General features: G+C 28.4%; 1 protein-coding gene across 1 annotated transcript in view; it reads left to right on the forward strand.

Moving 5' to 3' along the window:
- The window catches only part of LOC119678043 (uncharacterized protein PB18E9.04c-like), a 233893-nt gene that overhangs the window by 132491 nt on the left and 81178 nt on the right, over positions 1 to 20224 (forward strand). The window contains exon 2 of the mRNA XM_038089684.1: positions 3912 to 5634. Within this exon, the coding sequence (XP_037945612.1) occupies positions 4289 to 5634 (1346 nt within the window). The 5' untranslated portion in view covers positions 3912 to 4288. The remainder of the gene's footprint in view (positions 1 to 3911; positions 5635 to 20224) is intronic.

The following is a 20224-nucleotide window of genomic DNA, read 5'->3' on the forward strand; positions in this document are numbered from 1 at the left end:
TTTAAAAGAGCAGTACGCAGTGTTCTATTTGGTAAACTGTTATTTTAATGATAATAATAACAATAATTTTTACAATATTATACGATTTAAGTAACACCTTTAATGAATTATATTTTCCTAAACCGATATATGTGATGTAAAAAATGATGTTTAAATAACTAAACAAAATAAAATTAAATATATTTTAAACAGTTAATACATTATATAAATATTTTTTCTAAAATATGGTAGAAGAGCTATCTTAAATCAATATTCCTTTTACACATATTGGTTTGTAAAAGTTTCCTTTAATTTTCTCAAATCTTAACGAAGTTGTTCAGCTGTTCAAAAACAGCAAATGCTATTCATTTAATTATTTAATAGAAAACTAAAAAAATGTATTTAATATTAATTTAAGAAAATTATTTACACTAAATTGCTAATCTCAACCTAACAGTTAATAAAATCGCCTGTCTACTAAACCTCTTATTTATTCGCGACTATAAAAGATATATTGTTATGTGCGAATTCAACAAAAAAAAAATAAATAAATAAATAAATCGGTCAAAAGGCCAAAACTATATACTTCTGGGTTCACTCAGAGCTCATTAAAAATGAAATATTTTATGGCTTCTAATCAACAGGCTGCGTGCCAAAATGCTCTTAACTCAAACAGAATTTGAATGCCTTCCGTTTTTATTTTTTTTATACTCCGGTCTTTTCATATGAACTTGGTAATAGTTTTTTTTTAGAAAGCTGATATTGTATACATTTTTGACTTGCACGTGTAAGAAATAAAACTTGTTGGAATTTCATATTCATCTTTTTATTTCAAACTATTAAAAAACTTCAACTACCACAACTATCTACCGCCAGCGCACAAAATTTGGTTAGTTTGAACTTATGTATGTTTTGTCTGTGAGAATTTATATCGGGGAAAAGTACTATTTCAAGGTTAGTTTAGATAAACTTTTTGTTACATTTTGCACTTAAACTAATTGAAAGCATGTGCCGATGTATCTTCGTCAATGCCTGCTACCGCTAAAGTTGCGAAGTGGCACTGAGGTCTTAAAATGTTGTTAGTACGTTACACACACGTTTCTGATTAGGTCATAGAGTTCAATATTAGGTCTGTGAGAGAATTAAATTTTATTTGGCAATTTTATTTCTATTAACAAAAAAAACTATTTTTGTATTTACTTATGCGTATTTGATATGTTGAGTGAGTGACTGACTGTATAAATCTGTTTAATTTAAAAATGGTATCTCGTTAATCGTTCGTTTTGGCGCTCCTACTTCATACTGATATATTTCTATTTATCTTGTCGTCTGACTCAACATTTTCTAAAATAGATCTGCAATTGTTATCTCTGCGGTAATAGAAGGAAACACAGCTACTGTTGCTGAGCACACTTCTTGTTAATGAGATTATAATTAAAAAATTAATAAATATTCTATTTAGTTTGCCTAAATTTATATGTATTAGTTAATCTTTTGCTCTTCATTAACATACAGCTTCAATTAATTTTGTTTACTCACAGTAAAAATAAAAATAATTAACTTTTGTTATAAAAATATAATATATAAAATTAAATTAAATTTCATGAATGTGTGTAAATGATATATTACCAAAATTTTTTCTCATTCTTTATACGAGATTGTGTTTATTAAAATAAATTTTTTAATTAACCTTGCAACAATAAATAGTTCAATAACAGTATTATTTGACATCAAAATAAAATTTGTATATATTTTTGTAAACAATCGTAATATGCGGGGGCTGCCCGATATGTTTAATGTAGATTTAGATTTTTATGTGATTAATATTCGTATTTACTTAAAAATAATGAAATATAAACTATTATTTGTTTTTTAATGTTATTGTACCAGGACTTGCGAAGTGCGTATGTTATCAGAAATTTCTCAATGAAAGACATTCTGCGCTCTGTTAGAGAGACTGTCATTGTTATCATATGTTATCAGAAATTTCTCAATGCAACCCATTCTGCGCTTTGTTAGAGAGACTGTCATTCTGCTCGTTTATAGAACTACTCGTACGATTGAAAAAATCTATAAGATAATAGTGTTTTGCGCCACTATCTCAGATGTAACAAAGTATAATATTATATGTATAATAATATAATATATAATACATTATTATTATGTTGAGGCTAGTTGAGTCACAGTACACCTGAGCACTTTTACTCTCTATTAACTGTGAGGTTTCTTCAAAACCCCTCTTTGCGCCTTGACTAGATTATTGTTTATCACTTCATCACACTAAGCAATAATTGACCTCAGATCTGCATACCTTCCCTGAGGAGCCTGTAACCATTCTGAGATTTGATAACGCGGTGTTGGTAAGTCTGTCAGACTTCGCAAATAATTTCAGGGCTTTACCCTTTATGTTTACAATATAATATAATTTAATTAGTGACTATTAATAACTACATAATAATAATAAGTTTATAATACATATTAAAATGGTAAACACTAAACTTCACTTAATTAATTTCGAAGAGGTAGTTTTAGTGGATTAAATTTTCATACTTTAGTTTATAATGGTTTCCAACTTTTGAAAAACAATAGAAAATAATTACTTAAGAATACAACTCACTACTGATATTTAAAAGATAAAGATAGCCACAAGATATATTTACTTAAATTATCTTTAACTGTGTTTACTTTAAAATAAAACTCACTTCTCAAATGCTGAATATTTTTAAATTCATTGTGGAATTTATTTATATCTTTTATAAAAATTGTATGAAAAATATTTTTTTTATTGAATATATTAATATAATATTGCAGAAATTTTGTAACCAATAACATAAATTGGGCATTTCAATTTGAATCATCAATTGAAATGAAATGTTCACTATTTCACCTTCATTTTTTTTCTTTTATTAATTTCCCGTTCCGAAATTTCAATTTAAATATTTAATTGAATTTATTATTGTTTGCTTTATGCAATAAAAGTTATTATTTCAGTAATGGAAACAAACAAATTATTTTGTTTACTTTACAAAATATTTTTTTCTATCTAAAGCCCAGCAAGAGTTGCTCAAATAATTAACTATACTTTGTTTAAATTTTGTGCTACTTTTCTCATTAACCTTGCCACAATTTCTTAGATTGATTTAATTATTTAAAATTTCATTAAATAAAGAAAATTAATTACTTTGAACTTATTATTTCTAAAAAGATAATAGTATTATTGACAATATATACAGAAAATTTGAGATAATATTCACTTATATACATGTTTGGAGTAAATTAAGTGTATAAAATTGAACAATTTATTGAGAGATTTTAAGTACTTTAACACATTTCTATTGCAAACACTACATTTGGCAGCTTTCCATCATATTTGCAAACAGCAAAAACATTTAAACTTACTTTTACTAGACACTTATATTTAGGTTAAATTTCTGCTGAATTTGTCAGCAAGCCTGCAGCGTTTATATACCCTTCTCATGTACTAACTTTTTTGAAAAACTGAAGAACTTTCTTACTCATTCACTTTCTATGCTAAAAATCTTTTGTTTTCTATTTTGACCAAGCCAAGGACGACCTAATTGCCGAGAAGTTTGAAGCACAATGACGCCGACTGTTATTATTGTAGTTCACTTGAAAAAGAAAACAATAATAAATTCAATTTTTACACAAAGCCGCCGACAAATGACTCAAATTCTACAAAATCTAGAAGAAAAACATGAAAGACACAAAACTGACATCTTTCGTGTTTTTGTTTCTATAGAATTCTGTTTGCAATATTTACAAAAAACAGTCTTATTATTTCAGTTTAAATATTTGCTTATAATTGACATCAGATACTTGATAAGAGTATTTTAAATTTATATTATTATAAATTACCTATTAAATATTTTATTTGTGATTAATTAAATTTTTAAAAATCTTTTTTTTTTTAGATTGCGCAAAATGTTAAGCATTTCAGCAGAACGCCCCCAAACGGGAAAGTATAAATCCAACGATATGTTGCAACTCTAAAAATGACTTGAAACAAACATTAATTTTAAGTGACTAAATGAATCAAATGACCGACCTTAAATCAAATAATATTTCAGCGAATAAATCTGGTTGTGAATCGTCATAAAATGGCTTAGAATAAAGCAATATTCAAAAATCAACTCATATATACATAAGTAAATATCTTCACTCATACAACCGCGCACTCAAATCACATTGTAATCAAAACAAAAAATATTCATCAAAAAAAAAATTTAATTAAAATACTCATCTTTAGCCATTTGCAAAGTAAAAATACATTTTTAATATAAAATTCAAAATGAATTCAGTCATTTCTGCATTTAAAACCAAAAAGAATTCGAGCAACAACAGTGCCGCCAGTGAAAAGCATAATGGTGGCGGTGCCATGGCTCATGGTCATGGCAACACAAGTAGCGCCAATTCTAAAAAGAAATCTATAAATGCGCAGGATAATGGCTATCAATATCTGCGACATATACGAGAAATAGATACTGCTACGAAAATATTGTCACCGGTCGTTGTTGCCGATGATTTTCGTCCGCCGTGTGTAGATGTTGTTGATCATGCAGTCTCAGTACGTTTAACGCCCACAATCGAAACACAAACGTTATCATCTGCCGCTGATTGTAATATGAATGGTGCAAAATATTTGCCAACAACTGCAGTCGGAATAGCACAGTCAATGCCAGCAACAGAAAATGGCAATTGCAATGACAACTGTGAAACGTCAGCAACAGCAATAACAACACCATCATCCGTAACATATTTAAATGGTCAATGCAGCGCTACAACTAGTCCAACACTGCAGTTGTTGGATGCTGATGATGATGAGTCAGAACATTCGGCAGCTGCCTGTACAAGCAGTTCTAGTGAGCATAGTAACAGTACTATTATACACAGTCCAACAATACTAACACAACAACAACATCAAACACAACAACAGCCAAGTCCAGCCAAAAGTCTGAGTTTGAGTCTGAGTAGTAATTCTTCAATGTCATCAACTTCAGCATTATCATCAATAGCAGCAGCAAATTTAAAGTCATCATCGTCATCTACATCTTCCTCTTCCTCATCATCAGCAGCTTCAGTTGCCATTTGTAATTCCGGTCCAAGTTCGATAAGCTCATCTACTAGCTTAGATGTAACAACGATAGCAGCTTCACCTACAGGTTCAACTGCTACTCTTTCAATACATTCAACAAATGGTATAACTGCTGATACAAGTACAACATCTACACCAGCCTCACCAACAAGTGTGGTGAATAATGCCTCCAGCAATGGTGAAGATTATGTGCCTGCATTTCTAAAATCTGCGCCGATTACTCTGCCCATCATTATGCCAAATGCTAGCAGCAGTTTAGCATCAGTGCCACCACAACATCATCATCATAATCAATTTAATGGTGGTATTGGTGGTACGCCAGCCAATTCTGCAGCAACAACACCAAAACATGCACGTTATTCCAAGCCACGTTTAAGTTTAAGTCGGTTTATTAATCATTCTATGCCATCGGTGCATGGACGTCCAAATTTGAGTGTGCCTGGAGCAAATACTGCAGCTACAGCAGGTGCTAATGGCACAACAGGAACGAATCCACCCAAGCGTATATCAACACATCAACGAAATTTGAGTTTAGATTTTAGGTGAGTGACATGATTTAATTATTTTAGTTATGCATACAAGATACTAGCTTAAGTAATTGGATAAGCAAAACTAACTAGTCGTCTTAAAGAATTAAATAACAACAAATGAAAAATTTAACAGTTAAGGTAAAGGAAATACCATATATTTGGGTATATTTGCATATATATTTAGCAAAAATCTTGATTTATTACTCATTAAATTAAAATACTATATAAATATAAATTTAAAGTGCAAAACAAATGAACATAATTTATTTGTTTTAGTTTAAATAAAGCTAGTTTAAACGAACCAAGTGCTATATAAGAATAATTTCAGATAAGAATTGAGATGAGGTTATACAAAGTTACGTCTCGTTTTACAAACCTGTTGCTATTGTTGTTGTTCTATAAACTTGTTGTTGTTGTTGTTCTAAACTTTAACTATACTAGAATCATTATCATTTATTTATTTTCTAACTGATGACGGACCGTAGATCAGCATATCTTCCTGTGCGTCCTGAGGTGGACTTAAGGTTTGTTAGAGCGGAGGTGATATACTTTTTCACTGAGTCGATTCTTAGATCTCTATGCATGTCAGTTGTTCTAATATACCAAGGAATCTTAATTAGTCTACTTAAAGCCAGATTTTGTGCTGTCTGTAATTATTTTATAGTAGTATTTAAGGCCTTGCTGTAAGTTACACACCCGTACAAACCTGTGATATGAATGTTATCAAAAAAAAATTGCGATATTATAAAGATTAAAGCTTAAAACATGTAAACTATATATTTTAACAAAAAAAAAAATATTATATGCTTCATTTTATGCAGTTTTGAAATATCTTAATTTAAAAAAAAGGCATTTTCTCTGTGTGAACATAGTTCAAAGTAACCATAAAAAATCATTCACAATTTTTAAGATACACAAAGCAGCTCTCTCTCACATTTGTCAACTGAAAGTGTAAGGGAGATATTGTTTGCTCCTTCTTTTTGACAGATTTTGACAGTTAAAACCGAGACAACAAAGATATTTTATGATACAGATTTCACAACATCAATCAAAAACAGATCGTTTGATTTTTTTTTTGTATCAAAAGATCAAGATATGCTATCACAAAATCATTCTCATTTTGTATTAAAATTTGTAAATGAATACGTCTTTGTTGCAGTTGATATATAGAAATATTTAAAAACATTTTCATCTATTTTATTGCGTTTTAACCAATTTATAACAATTTTTAAAAAAAATAAATATTAATTCTGTCTAAAATAATTTTTTCCTTTCGAATTCTAATTAATTTTTGATATTTTTGTATTATTTAAAAAAATTCAAATTTGTAGCTTTATGCACATATTCTACATCGTATATATTTCTGACAATTATCACCACACCAAACTCTGCTATTCGAGGTTTCTTTATACGAAAATTCACAATATCATCTGTTTTTGATAGTACTGTGGCGGTTTTCTAGTAAAACGAGAGAAAAATACATTTCCGATTAAATAGAATAGAAAGTAGAAATAACATAGAAAACGGAACGTTTTTAGTATTTATTTGTTGAAAATAAAAAAAATGAACAATTTTTTTCATAGTGTAAAAGAAGTGCATAATTTAACACATAAAATTTAATTTATTTTTTACATATTTTTTAATAAAAAAATTTCATTAAGAATCTTTAATACTCCTTTTTTATACACATCATGTTTACTAACTATTTATCGTTTAAGGTTTTGAATTCTGGAAACACAACTTAATTTACTGTGTAACAATAAACACACTTCGATTAAATACTTAATTACTTCATTTAAACTCACAATCATGCAATTTTCTTGCTTTGCTCTTTGGAGGCACATTAAAATTTTAGAATTGAAAATGGTAAAATCCACAAAATGACTCCCTTAGCACTCATTCTACGATTTGAATAATTACGCTAACTGAAAACCTCTTTAACTCTAAAGCCAACTCCCTGTGCTCGATGCCAAACTCATGTTTAAGTAACCCGGGAAACCGCACGATTTATGCATTTGTCAGTGTCGTTAACATTTATCAAACGTAGAACTACTCGTACTTTTACTTAACCATTTCGACTTTTAGTATTGATTTCCATTGCGCGCTTTCAACTTAACAGAAAATAATTTCAATTTGTAGTCTTAACGGTTTCAAATTTGCAACAAACTTCTAGAGTAACAACGACCAAATCCTTGTTGCTAAAGTTGTTGAAAAACGTACCAATAAACATAATTACAACAACAAAATTTTGTAGTTTTGAGTCCGCTGTGACATACCATATGAAATGCTGTTCAGAAAATTTTCTATAGGAGGACTTTGTTGATTTGCGGTATGAAGCAACTCTAAATCTGCATTTCGTTTCATTCATAGTTGTTTACTTGTATATTTGTTTGTGTGCTTTTTTGTTTGTAAAACATGTTTGAACTACTTGAATTAATCAATGAAGCATAGCAAGAATGTTAACGCTATGCCAGCGAGTAGCGGCAAAACTGTCAAATGTATCAGCACCATTATCATTATCGTATGTTATCATTATCGTTAGATTTGCATTACTTGCCCCAAACACACCCACTGGTACCTATTTTTCGCTACTTAGTATGTTAGTCATTAATAGCATTATTGCTGAAGTTGTACTATTGCTATTGCACATTTAGCTTATTGTGCTTCAATGAATTGCAATGCACCGCTCTGATATGCAATATGGATTTTGTGATGCATTTTCCATTCATAATGACTTATCAGTTTTTCAGTTGCGTACTCTTGTAATCGTGCTTTTAATGTGTTTACTGTCAGTTATGTCGTCCTAAACTATACGTGCTTTAAACACAGCTTTTAGAAGTGATAACGCTTGCATTCATTTGCATGTATACTGCATACAGATACCCAAAACTGTTATTTTGCTTTACAGATACACAAAAATTATTTCATACAGATTTGCAACTTCTTAATTTAGGTAAATTAAATTATATCAATGCATTGATTCACATCAACTTATCTTTATTCGTTGTTATATGTATAGAGTATTAACATTGACTACTTTTCAATTTTAAAAATTTGCTTCAATTGCACGTAGTAAATAAAATCCTCAACTTAATTAAACTCATGCAATCAGAAAAAATTTTGTCCAACTAACTAACTTGGCTGCTTTTTACTGCTTGACAAGTGTTTCCAAATACAATTGCCTCACCAATTCTATGACATGTCAATGTCTTTTCCAAATGCCATTTAAATCTATATTCATCTATGTACTTGTGTATGTATGGCTGTAGTTTGGACTTCATTACGAGTACTATACGAATTTACAAAATTTCATCCAAAAAAGTACACTTGAAATCTGAAAAGAAACCCAACGAATCACATAGCGTTACCAAATAAATTTACTTGCCAATTGTCATTTGCCATATTCGTTGTTGCCTATCAGACTATCTGTTTGTCTATCTTATTGTTTAATCCATCGATATTTTCGCAATTGTCATCAAAGTCATTGCAAAACCGTAACCAAAATAGATGTTTCAATACAAATGGTAGTTGCTATTGTATATACGTTGCAGTTTAACACACGTTTGTTAATTTATAAGCTTAATCAAGCAAATTTTCGTTCTAAAAATATCCGAAATTGTGCATTTGTGAATTTGTACTTGACAAATCAAATTGCGTTCGGAATTTAAATGGGTTTAAAAGTTATTTCAATTAAAAAATTAAAACACTTTAAAACTTTTTTTTTTGTTAAGATAAAGACTCCTAACTTAACAATTTTAACTTTAAAAATAATTTCTAGCCTAACACATGCACTACCGAACCCTTTTTTGTGGAAGATTCGAATGTTAATTTATTTTAATATTACAACTACTACTACTATTGTTTACTTCCTCTAGTGAAGCATAAGACCTCAATAATTATTTTAAATCTGATTCTATTTGATGTTTCACTGTAGATGTCGTTCCACATATATCGTGCTTCAGCTGGCTCATTTTTGGCCGTTCTTCTCCATTTTTTTCGCTGGCGCACCAGAACTTCTGCTACCTTATAGATTCGCTATGTTATTTGATATTAAACAAGGCTTATTATTATAGTTACAGTTATTTTAAATGTGTACTAAAAAAAATCTTTTAAACCTTTATGTTAATGAAAATGTTTTTTATTGACACTGAGCCAAATAGCAATACAATTTACCAGGACAGTTGTGCCATTAAACTTGATTACATAATCTGTAGAACGTAACTTCTAATATTGATTAAATGAATACCTTTTAGTAGTCATTAACAGATATTGTATCTTTATTATTGCTATCAAGCCATTTTTAAGAGCAGAAAAAAAATGTAGAAAAACTTTATTGGTAAGTAGAGTTAGTGGTTAATATAAAACAACCTTAAATGAATGACTTTTAATCGTAATGACTTCAGAAATATTACAGTATGTTTATGAAATAATGTTTTAATGTACTAATTTTGCCAAATGGCGTTAATTTTATTCCTTTTAGAAATATTTTGTGATTATATGCAAACCAACTTCCATAAAACATAGACCACGACCTTGCCAGCAAATTTAATTATCTTCAGTTTTGTAAGAGTCCAAGTTTTGAGTCATTTTCCATGTTTTATCTATAATTATAAATCTGCGGGAAATTTTAGCTGAATAGTACTAACTATCAGTCAATTACCTCATCTCAACGAAGCTTTTTTTATTTTATTCCAAACTAATGCAAGCTTTTTCTTCTGCAAATTATCTGTATCTGTAACATCATTATTTCAACGTTCGTTATCTGTGATATGTCTCACTTTTTTAATGGATGGTAAGTCAATATCTTTAGTTCAGTAAAGTGATTTGACAGCACATTCAAGCTATTAACCATACTGCTACACTAATTGTGATTTAGTTAAAAGTTACTAAAAATATAGGCATTAAATTTTCATCGTTAAAGTTAATAATTTCTAACAAAATGTAAAATAACTATCTTGTTTAAGTATACACAAGATAGTTAAATTTAAGTAAAAACAAAATGTTAATAATGAAAACTATAAAAATTGTATGGTTCATGAATAACTGGGACTACTCTTCGGATCATCTCGTCAGCAACTATCATATGCTCTTTGCACCTCTCATTTGCAAAGAACACGAACAAAGGTGGCTTGCACAAAAAAAACAGATGTGCAATTCGGTCTAGAATTACATATATTTGCCTCTTGAGTAACAATCCTAGTAAATTAATAGATCACTTCGTTAATAATTTTAGTTTTTTTTTGCACACGTATTTTTTATATATTTTTTTCTTTAAACGATACATGCAGATCTGTTTCAAATTGCATGAATCAAATTGCATAGTATTAGAATTTTTAAATTTATAATTTTATTTGTTTTCCAGCAAGTTTAATATATTTTTCTTTATAATACTCCTTTCCTTTTTTGAATTTCGATTATAAAACTTATTGGCTAAGATACAGGTACACGACATTCACTTAAGCAGATACAACTAGTATTGTTTGCATAAATTTGAAAGCTGGTTAACCTTACCGACAATTCCACTTTACAACTTCTAATCGGCTATTGCCATATGAGTAGATGTTTGTATTGTATATAAACACACAATGCGGTGATATATTCAATTTAGCTTTAAGTGTACATTTGCTGAACATATCGACATATGCCATGTTCCTGACAAAATACACCTTACGCCTTTTGATTTCCCACTGGTGACATAAAATTTGCATTTTCTTATGTGTATGTGCAAAAGTGACCGACCGTAACCACACCAAACCCAACCAAGTAAACCGAACAAGCTAACCAAACCGTACAATTCCATAGCCAACTTGAACTATCTGTAATATTGCGTTTAATTTTGTGCAAAACATTGTTTTTGTATCTGTTGTTTTGGCGTGTATATTCAATATTTGTTGTTAATTTTGCACACAAAATTTCTATTAGCAAGACTTTAAACTCATTTAAATTGTACGAATATCCTTTTGCATATTTGCCAATGTTGTTGCCCTGGTAAATTAGCTACTTGGTTTACGCTTTGTATGTTAAAGGATATTTGTAATTTGCTCCTTTGCACTTAGTTTAACACGTACTCACTTCTATCTTGCGCTTCGAGTTATACATCGACAAAGTATTGTACAATTGCTTAAAGGACTTTGGTGTGAAGTAGAAATGGCACAATCATGTTTACTAATCGTTTAACGCATATTGATTGCCTTTTTGCAAAATGACCCTTAAACAAGTGCTTTGAAGTTGTATTTTGTTGATAACTTGTGTGGCTGAAGAAGTCAAGCAAGTAAAAAAAATTGCAAATGAATCGGAAATTAAAGCAGTGATGTTGTGTATTTCCCAAAGGAAATTAATATAGTTCTGGTAATAATTTTCCAAATTAATTAGAGCATTTTATGTAATGCTTATTTCTGTTTCAATTCACCCAACTGAATTTTCAAAGAAATCATTGCCAAAAGGAGAAAATTATAAAATACTTGGAAATATGGGTAGAATCCTAATAGTATTTCCTAAAAACCCTTTATTTATTGAAGCAATTAGTATAAAATTGTAGAAATATTTTTAAAATAGGTATATAAATGTAAAAGTTTTTTCAAATCTATGTTTTTTACTCCTGAAATAATATCTTGGTAATTTTTTTATATAAAATTTAAGATCCTTTTGTACGGTTCTTATACTTTTTTTGTTACAAAATTAACTAAAAAAAAAATTTAGTCATAACACAGTATATCAAGAATGACTTATCTGAATATATAAAAGAGAAGTCTATCTAAAAATATTTTTAGGTATAAAACTCTCAATATATCAAAAATAACTTATCTAAATAGGTTGAATAATTGTGTTTAAAAATTATTAAATATAATATTGAATTCATTTATTATATGAGGTTTGGAATTTATGAGTGATATTCTAGATGTTTAGTAAGGATATTAGCACAATTTCAAGTATATGATGATAAACTTGTAGAGGTTAGCAAGCTTGTTACTTGAGAATGCAAATACCACTATGATTATTGATATTTGTTTTTTTTTAAATATCTTTAGCCAATCATCATTTATTTCAATATGTTTAAAACTGTGTTTAATTTGATTTTTCAAAATTTATTTAGAAATATTAATTTATCCTTAAGTATTTGTAAATATTATTTATTAATTTTCCGTATATCTTATTATTATTAGAAAATTTCTCACAAAAGAATTGTAAATTTTTCACCGCGTATTCCTACAATCATTTTCTAAGAGGAACTATAATTTGTTATTTGAAAAAAAAAATTACAAGCTTATAATATAAGCTACCAAAAATTTTAAACTGACATTTGAAATTAAAAAGCAAAAATATCCATTCACGCAACATATCATTATAATATAATTGTCAGATTTATCATATGTCCACAGTTTTTAACTACTTTCACGAACTACAAATATACTTTGTACATATGATATATACTTATGATAAATAACAGTTTTGTTTAAAAATTCAATTTTCGTCCTCAAAACTATTCACAATAGCATAAATTTGTGTTGCACTACGGTGAACTATCCAAGTTAAATTTAAATTGATTTTGAAATTACGATTCAATTCTATTCTCAACTGTAAAAATTCTGATATAAATATTCTTGAATTGAACTTGTTTTACTATCGAAATCAAGAATAATTTGAAAAGACAGCTAAAATTATAATCAAAACTATTAGGTGAATTTAGTGTACGAAGAAAGCTAAGTAGATAGCACTCATCTTTTTTAATGCCCTCTCCATATAATGTATATAACGCAACAAAATAATTAAAATAAATTATTTTTTATATATTGACCAACTACGCCTGAAGATAGTTTTCTGTAATTTATCTACATATGTACTAAAAATGCACCTCACTTTTGCATAAGATTTTTTCTTCAGTTGGTCTAATAATCTGCTAAGCTAACTAATGTCATTTGTTTAAAAAACACGCTGTACATACATAGTATACTATATTTTAATCAGCAATTTAAGTAGTATCTACATATCATGAGTTTCTGTATCTATGTGTCTTAACTTGCTCATGATTGTAGACACTTCTAAGTTGTGCTTGACTTACAATTACAATAATTTTTAATTAATTCAATATAATTTAAATTCTCTAATTAAAAAACTTGTCATCATGTATTTAATGTGTGAGCAATAAGTATAATACTTATTTAAAGTGTTGGTAAGTATTATATTAATCATATAATTTGTGTGCAAATATTTTGAAATCTAATTAATTTATCTAAAATTAATCATTGCTTACCAAACTTGAAGTTCTTGATTTTTATCGCATTAACCTAAAATCTATTTTTTAATTCCGTTTATATTTACAATTAAAATTAAATAAAAAATCGATATCGCCTTATTTTTACATGAATTTGCAACTTACACCAAAAACCTTTTAAAAGCAAATTAGTGTTAATGTTAACCTAAACTGCACCTTTTTGACCAACTTAATGCCTACGTTAACACTGTTAATTGATTGATTTATATTTTAGTTCTATGAACTTTTTTTTTTTGCAATGAAATTTAAGACTAAATTTATTAAGTAAGTAAATGCAAAAAGCTTTTTAAATTTGTCCCTTATAATATAAAACACTTATTTGTTTTTTTTTTATATATCATTTATCAGTGCATTAAAAAACCTCTAAATGGCTCTGCATTAGTCGCTAATTTTCCGTATATATTTGTATAAAGTGAACGCTCTACGCTTATATATGCTACATATAAGCATCTCAATTATATAGTATTCATTCTATTATCCATGTCAAACTTTAGTTACCTTTTCTTATTGACATTTGGGCTAGCTAACTTCAGAGCTGATTTGACATTAACTTTGGTTTTATTTCCTTCTGCTGTTTGTTGCACATCAACAAACACGCAATACTCGAAAAAAAAATATATATAAAAAATAGTACAAAGTTAAGCGATATTTTATTGCTGCCATGGGCGTGTACTGCTGTGCTCTGACATGTGGCATTGCATGTTCCTTTTTCTGTTACTATTAATTTAAGGTAACACGACGACGACGACGACAAGACGGCGTCAAACGTCAACCGTTTGTCCATGACCAAGACATATGAACCAATATAAGCCAACTAATGGAACGTAAACGACTTCGCCGCATATCGCATATATGCAATTTACCAAAATCAAAAAGGTGTGGGATTGTCGCTTTAAGTACAAAACACTTCTTACTAGATACATGCTAAAGGGTGCAGTTTTGGCATATAAGGAATATTTATGAAAATTGCATTTCGCTGTTACAATTGAAGGTAAACAAATGAACTTGTCTGTTGTGAACTGTAATCAAGGATATTCAAATATTTTTACATACAGAATTAAATTTTTATGACCAAAAACTGTGTTCCATGCTGTTTTATTGTATACTAACTATTTGTATCTATTCGTATAAAGTTAACTGAAATTTAAACAGAGTTAGGGTAAAACTTATTTAAAATTTTAAATAAAATCTAAAACAACAAGTTTCACATACATGAAATCCACTTTTGATGTCAACATTGTACATTGTACATTTGAAAGCCACATGATTGCCTGCCAATTTGTTTACTCTTCAAGCGTTGCATATATATGTCTGTCCTTTTTAATTAACACATGAATCCTTTTCACAGTAATAATTTTTTATTTTGTTTACTTATTGTAAAAATATATAATTCTCTTTACTCATGGGTAAATTTTATGTTTATTTTTCTATTTTTGATTTTAATGACTTTGTTAAATTTTATTACATTTTCCGTTGCTTTTCTTTAATGTAATTTTTTTGTATGTGTAAAATAATGCTCTTTTGTAAAATTACTGCGTATAAGAAATTTTTATATAGAATCATTCCAACTCTTATCAATACTTTTTTAAAAAAGATGCCGAATTTTTAGTCTGCACATTTTTTATATATTATTTTACTATCAGGCTAGACGCCAAGTTGCTTATATTGTTATCAGGTTTTTTAAAAATAAAACTTATAATATTAAATGTTTATTTCTTTTGAATCATTTGCCAAATGATTGCAACATTAATTTCATTTGAGTTATCTTACTTATTTTTAATGCATTTGTAAGATTTAATTGTTAGAAAGATTAAAAATGCACTTCTTTTTACAAACTATAAGAACTATCTAAAGATAAAAAATTAAGATATGTATTCATAATTTTATACAAAATTTCATTTATGTGTATTCTAAGGTTAATTTTTTCTTGCCGATAATGGCGTGTCTTTTTATGACGAAAGAAACTATTTAAAAGTTAGACGGATTCGAATAGCAAAGAAAGGACAAACACAAAAATTTGTTTTTAATTTTATTGAAAATTTGGCTGACCATACAACGCTGTTTCGAGTATTGCCAAGTACTCTTCATCAGTGGTCTTTGGAAATAATCGAATTTTTATTTAATTAGTTTATAGTCCGTATATAATTTGTTTGGACTGTGTATTATGTGTATTCTGTTAAATAAGTTTTATATTATAAAAGTTATTTTGCAAACAAAAATTAAACCATAAAAAAGACTATTTTTGACTTAACGGAAATCAAATAAACTTTACTTAAAAAAATCATCAAAATTTTTTAAACTATTTTCAGTAGAATTGAAGACACTCATTTAGTGTATTGCGAGTACTTGCAAGACAAACAGCCTTTTATATTGAGATTAATCTTTTTCTTCAATTTTACACCAGAAAAAGTTTTTCTAAAAGCAAATAATGTGCTAATCTGACCATGAAATGTCAGGAAAATATAGTAGAACTCATACAACTTCTCCCATCTATGTAATATTGCTTAATTTTTGCCGGATTCACAAAAAATGTATGTAACTCACGAGGTCAACCATACTGTGTTGACAGTAACAATTTACAATAGATTAATTAAATATAGTTAATAACTTTTTGAACTAGTCGGATGGCATAAAAAATTAATTGATAGTTGTCAGTCTTCACGTTATTTAAATTAGAAATACAAATACTTTTTTGTCATAAGGGAAATTTCTATTATTTTCAATAAGCCGAACATAACCTATAACATAAATGAAAATAGTTTAATTTAATATAACAAAACATCCACAGACGAGTGGAATTTCTTAATTTAATTAAAAAAGAAAAAAGAGTCATATGTTTAACTATTAAACAAAAAATATTTAAAAATCTTCATTTTTTTGGCTTCTGTATAAAACCTAGGAAGTATCCTAAAATATTTTAAATTACATTTTGTTCCACTGTCAATGATGCCATGCATGCGAAATGCGAAAACGTACGCGAATATGCTTTTTTTTATCATTTTCGCTGACAGTTTGAACTCAAGTCAATTTCGATGTTGACATTTACGATGCGACAATGATAATAAATGTTATTACAACAGAATGATTTAAGTAAAAAGTACAAAAAGTTGATAATTTGCCATAAAATATATGATTATTTATGATTGAATATTATTTTTTATGCGCTTGTGTTTTACCTGATGCGATGATTTCACCATTTATTGGTGTAACAAAACATAAATATTAAATTACCAAGCCCATAGTAAATAAGGAAGAAAAAGCAGTTCTTAAATTCTACATCAACATTTTGCAAAAATTTTATCTTAAAATTTTGTAATTTTATATTTGAATATATTTTATGTAACTTTTATACAACACAAAACTGTCTAACTTAAGTACAATAATTTTTTCAAGTAAATATATAGTAATATTTTTTAAGTATTTATTACTAAAATTTTATGCAACTGTAATTCAGGGCTTTAATTTAAACATTAATCATAGATATTTTGCTTCAATTTATTCTCTCTTTCAATATTTCAATAAACTCAAATTTATTTTTACTATTCAAGGAAAGTACTATAAATAATAAAATAAATTCACACATAATCCTTGCAACTACGTCAGTTGTCTGTTGCTAATATTTTGCATATTTTACTGTTTGTACTGTACATATGTACAACTTATTATTATCCTTGTACGTAAGAGATTTCTTTTCTACAATTTGTTATATTTTTATTCATATTGTGTAAACCAAATTTCATTTTATTCTTAAATGAAATTTAAAATTTATATAACCTATGCAAAGTATTTTATTTTCCTATATGTACTCCTTTTATTTTTATTTAGAATGGATTTAAAATAGAAAAACAAATGTCAAATAAAGTTATCAGAATATATTCATGTCTTACTTCATAAATTTTATAAATTTACAATTCATACTGAGATCAAAGCCACAAAAAAAATGAGAATAAAAAAAATATGTAAAATATAATATTATTCTGTTGCAAATGTAATAGAACTATATTACATTGTTATTATTAACATATTTAAAATACATATTTGTTTCCTCTCAGTTGTTGTGTTTTCTTTAATTATATTTATTCAAATATAGATTTTGCATTATTAACAAAATATTAAATTTTGTACAATTTTTTCTATTCAACTTAGTAGAACAACCACATCAAGTATAACTTAATTACTTAAGTAAAAGTTGTTGAGAATTTTATATTTTATTCTTATTTTTCAGTTTTCCTCCTTAATTATTTTTTGTCAATTAACGTTTTCTTTGTATTTAGCCTATTTAATTTATATATATTTAAATTTTGTTTTTGTTTATCTGGGTTTTTATATCATTTTATTGTTATCTACCGATTTCTTGTTTTATCTTTTGTCATGGTACTTTCACTCTTTCATATTATCTCTCTTTTTATCTTGTTACATTCCTTCACCATCTCGTCAACACTGATACTATATCCAATTCTCTCCCAATTTCACGACATTTTTGCCTTCCATCAATTTTATTATTTAATGCTTTCTCAATCTCGAAATGCGAGTAATGTTTTTGGTTTCATAATATTGTAAGTCGACTATCACCATTAATTCAGTGTTTCTCGACCAAAAATGGTATCAATATTCTTCCAAAAAGTTATATTATAAAAACCTTAAATCATGTTCTGGCTATATACAGTTATCATCGTATCAACTAGAGCATAAACTGTTCAACACTTCGGTATCGGTACTGACAGGTCTACCCTATAATGATTTTTGTTGGGGTCAGTGTGCTTTAATGGGATACTTGGTCAAGTTTATAGACTTGTCAGATTGGTTCACTTTGACTTGAAGGCTGGAGTCGTGCCCGTCAGGGTTGTAATTGGTGGCATTATTTGAGCTCAAGTGGGCTTTAGCCACAAGTCCTACCTAACCTAACCGAAGAGACGAAAATCGAATATTTTTTCGATGACTTTACTGCCACGGCTCGTTAATTGAGAAAGACTATTTTATTCGTTTATTAATGTAATATCATTGAAACATGAAAATATCTCGACTTAAATTCACTTTTTAATTAGAACATTTTTAATGTTTTACTTATAAAAATTAGTAGGATAAGATAAGAAAGAACGGAGTACTAGCTCCTATTTGAGCAGAGCACTGCGACCATGATTGATCTTTTGTGCTACAACAGATCGTAACTGAACAGAAGACATTCCGCCTTCCGGATGAAGGTTAAAATGTCGGCCGTTGAAGACCTCCTAATGTCGGAATGGCTGGTTGTCTCCTCTGCTTCTAAGCAGAGTCTACAATCTATCTCTTCGGACAGGCCCATTTTGTTGAGATGGTGACGTAGCCCGTGATGAGCCGTTAGATATCCCACCAGCAACCTCAATTATGTTCTGCTGAAGAAGGATATCTTATTGTAACTATAGGGGTGAACCAGACTGACGGTTAAATATTTATGAATTTAAAAATATTGATAAAAAAAATGCAAATATTTTAATAAATTTTAATTTTAAAATAATAAATGTAAAATAAAAATATTAAATCTCATTGCATATACGTTATTTTGACCTTTCTTTCCAACAGATTGCACATAATAATAAAATTTTCATATGTTTTCACAATTTATTTTAATTTACTGATTTTCGCACCAATGCAAAGATTTACTTTTTTCTAATTTATGCCTCTATCGCTATGTTGAAGCAATTTTCATATTTGCGTACACCGAATACGCACCCTAATAAATATATTTGGGCCATGGAAAACGTTAGAAAGTAAAATTTACACATAAAAACAAGCCACAATTCACACAGAACACAACCAAATTTTTATATCATTAAAAAGTAATGAATGGCTTTGCACATGAAAGCCAAAATAATTGGCATTTTTGTTCTTGTTAACATTAACTTTCCACATCAATTTGCATACGTTTTGGAAGTGTTGCTTTGCCTTTGTCAGATACATTTCAATTCCCTGCTAGTCATATGCCCACTATATCGTACCACCCAACTCAAAACTCTCGGAACAGTGTTTTATGCTTCAGCAAATGAATGCTGTTGCCACTTTTATATTGTTCTGTTGGCAACAATACAGCATAAGGAGCAATAGCAGCAGGCAATAAAAAGGGTGCGTGTGAAATTCCCGGATAATTGCTTAAATAATATAGCTTTTAGTGCAAACGCTATGAGTATGATACGTAAGGATGAATTAGTATGCTGTGTATGAGTATAAATACATCCATGTATACACACAATAGCACATTAATTTTTTATGGCCTTCCACTTCTACTTCTGCTCCTTTTAAGTGTTGCTTGCTTGTTTGCTGCTTCATTGATATATCACTAAACTGTGTACTCAA

Source organism: Teleopsis dalmanni, chromosome 1, assembly GCF_002237135.1.
Source record: "Teleopsis dalmanni isolate 2A chromosome 1, ASM223713v2, whole genome shotgun sequence".
In the NCBI taxonomy this organism is placed as follows: Eukaryota; Metazoa; Arthropoda; class Insecta; order Diptera; family Diopsidae; genus Teleopsis; species Teleopsis dalmanni.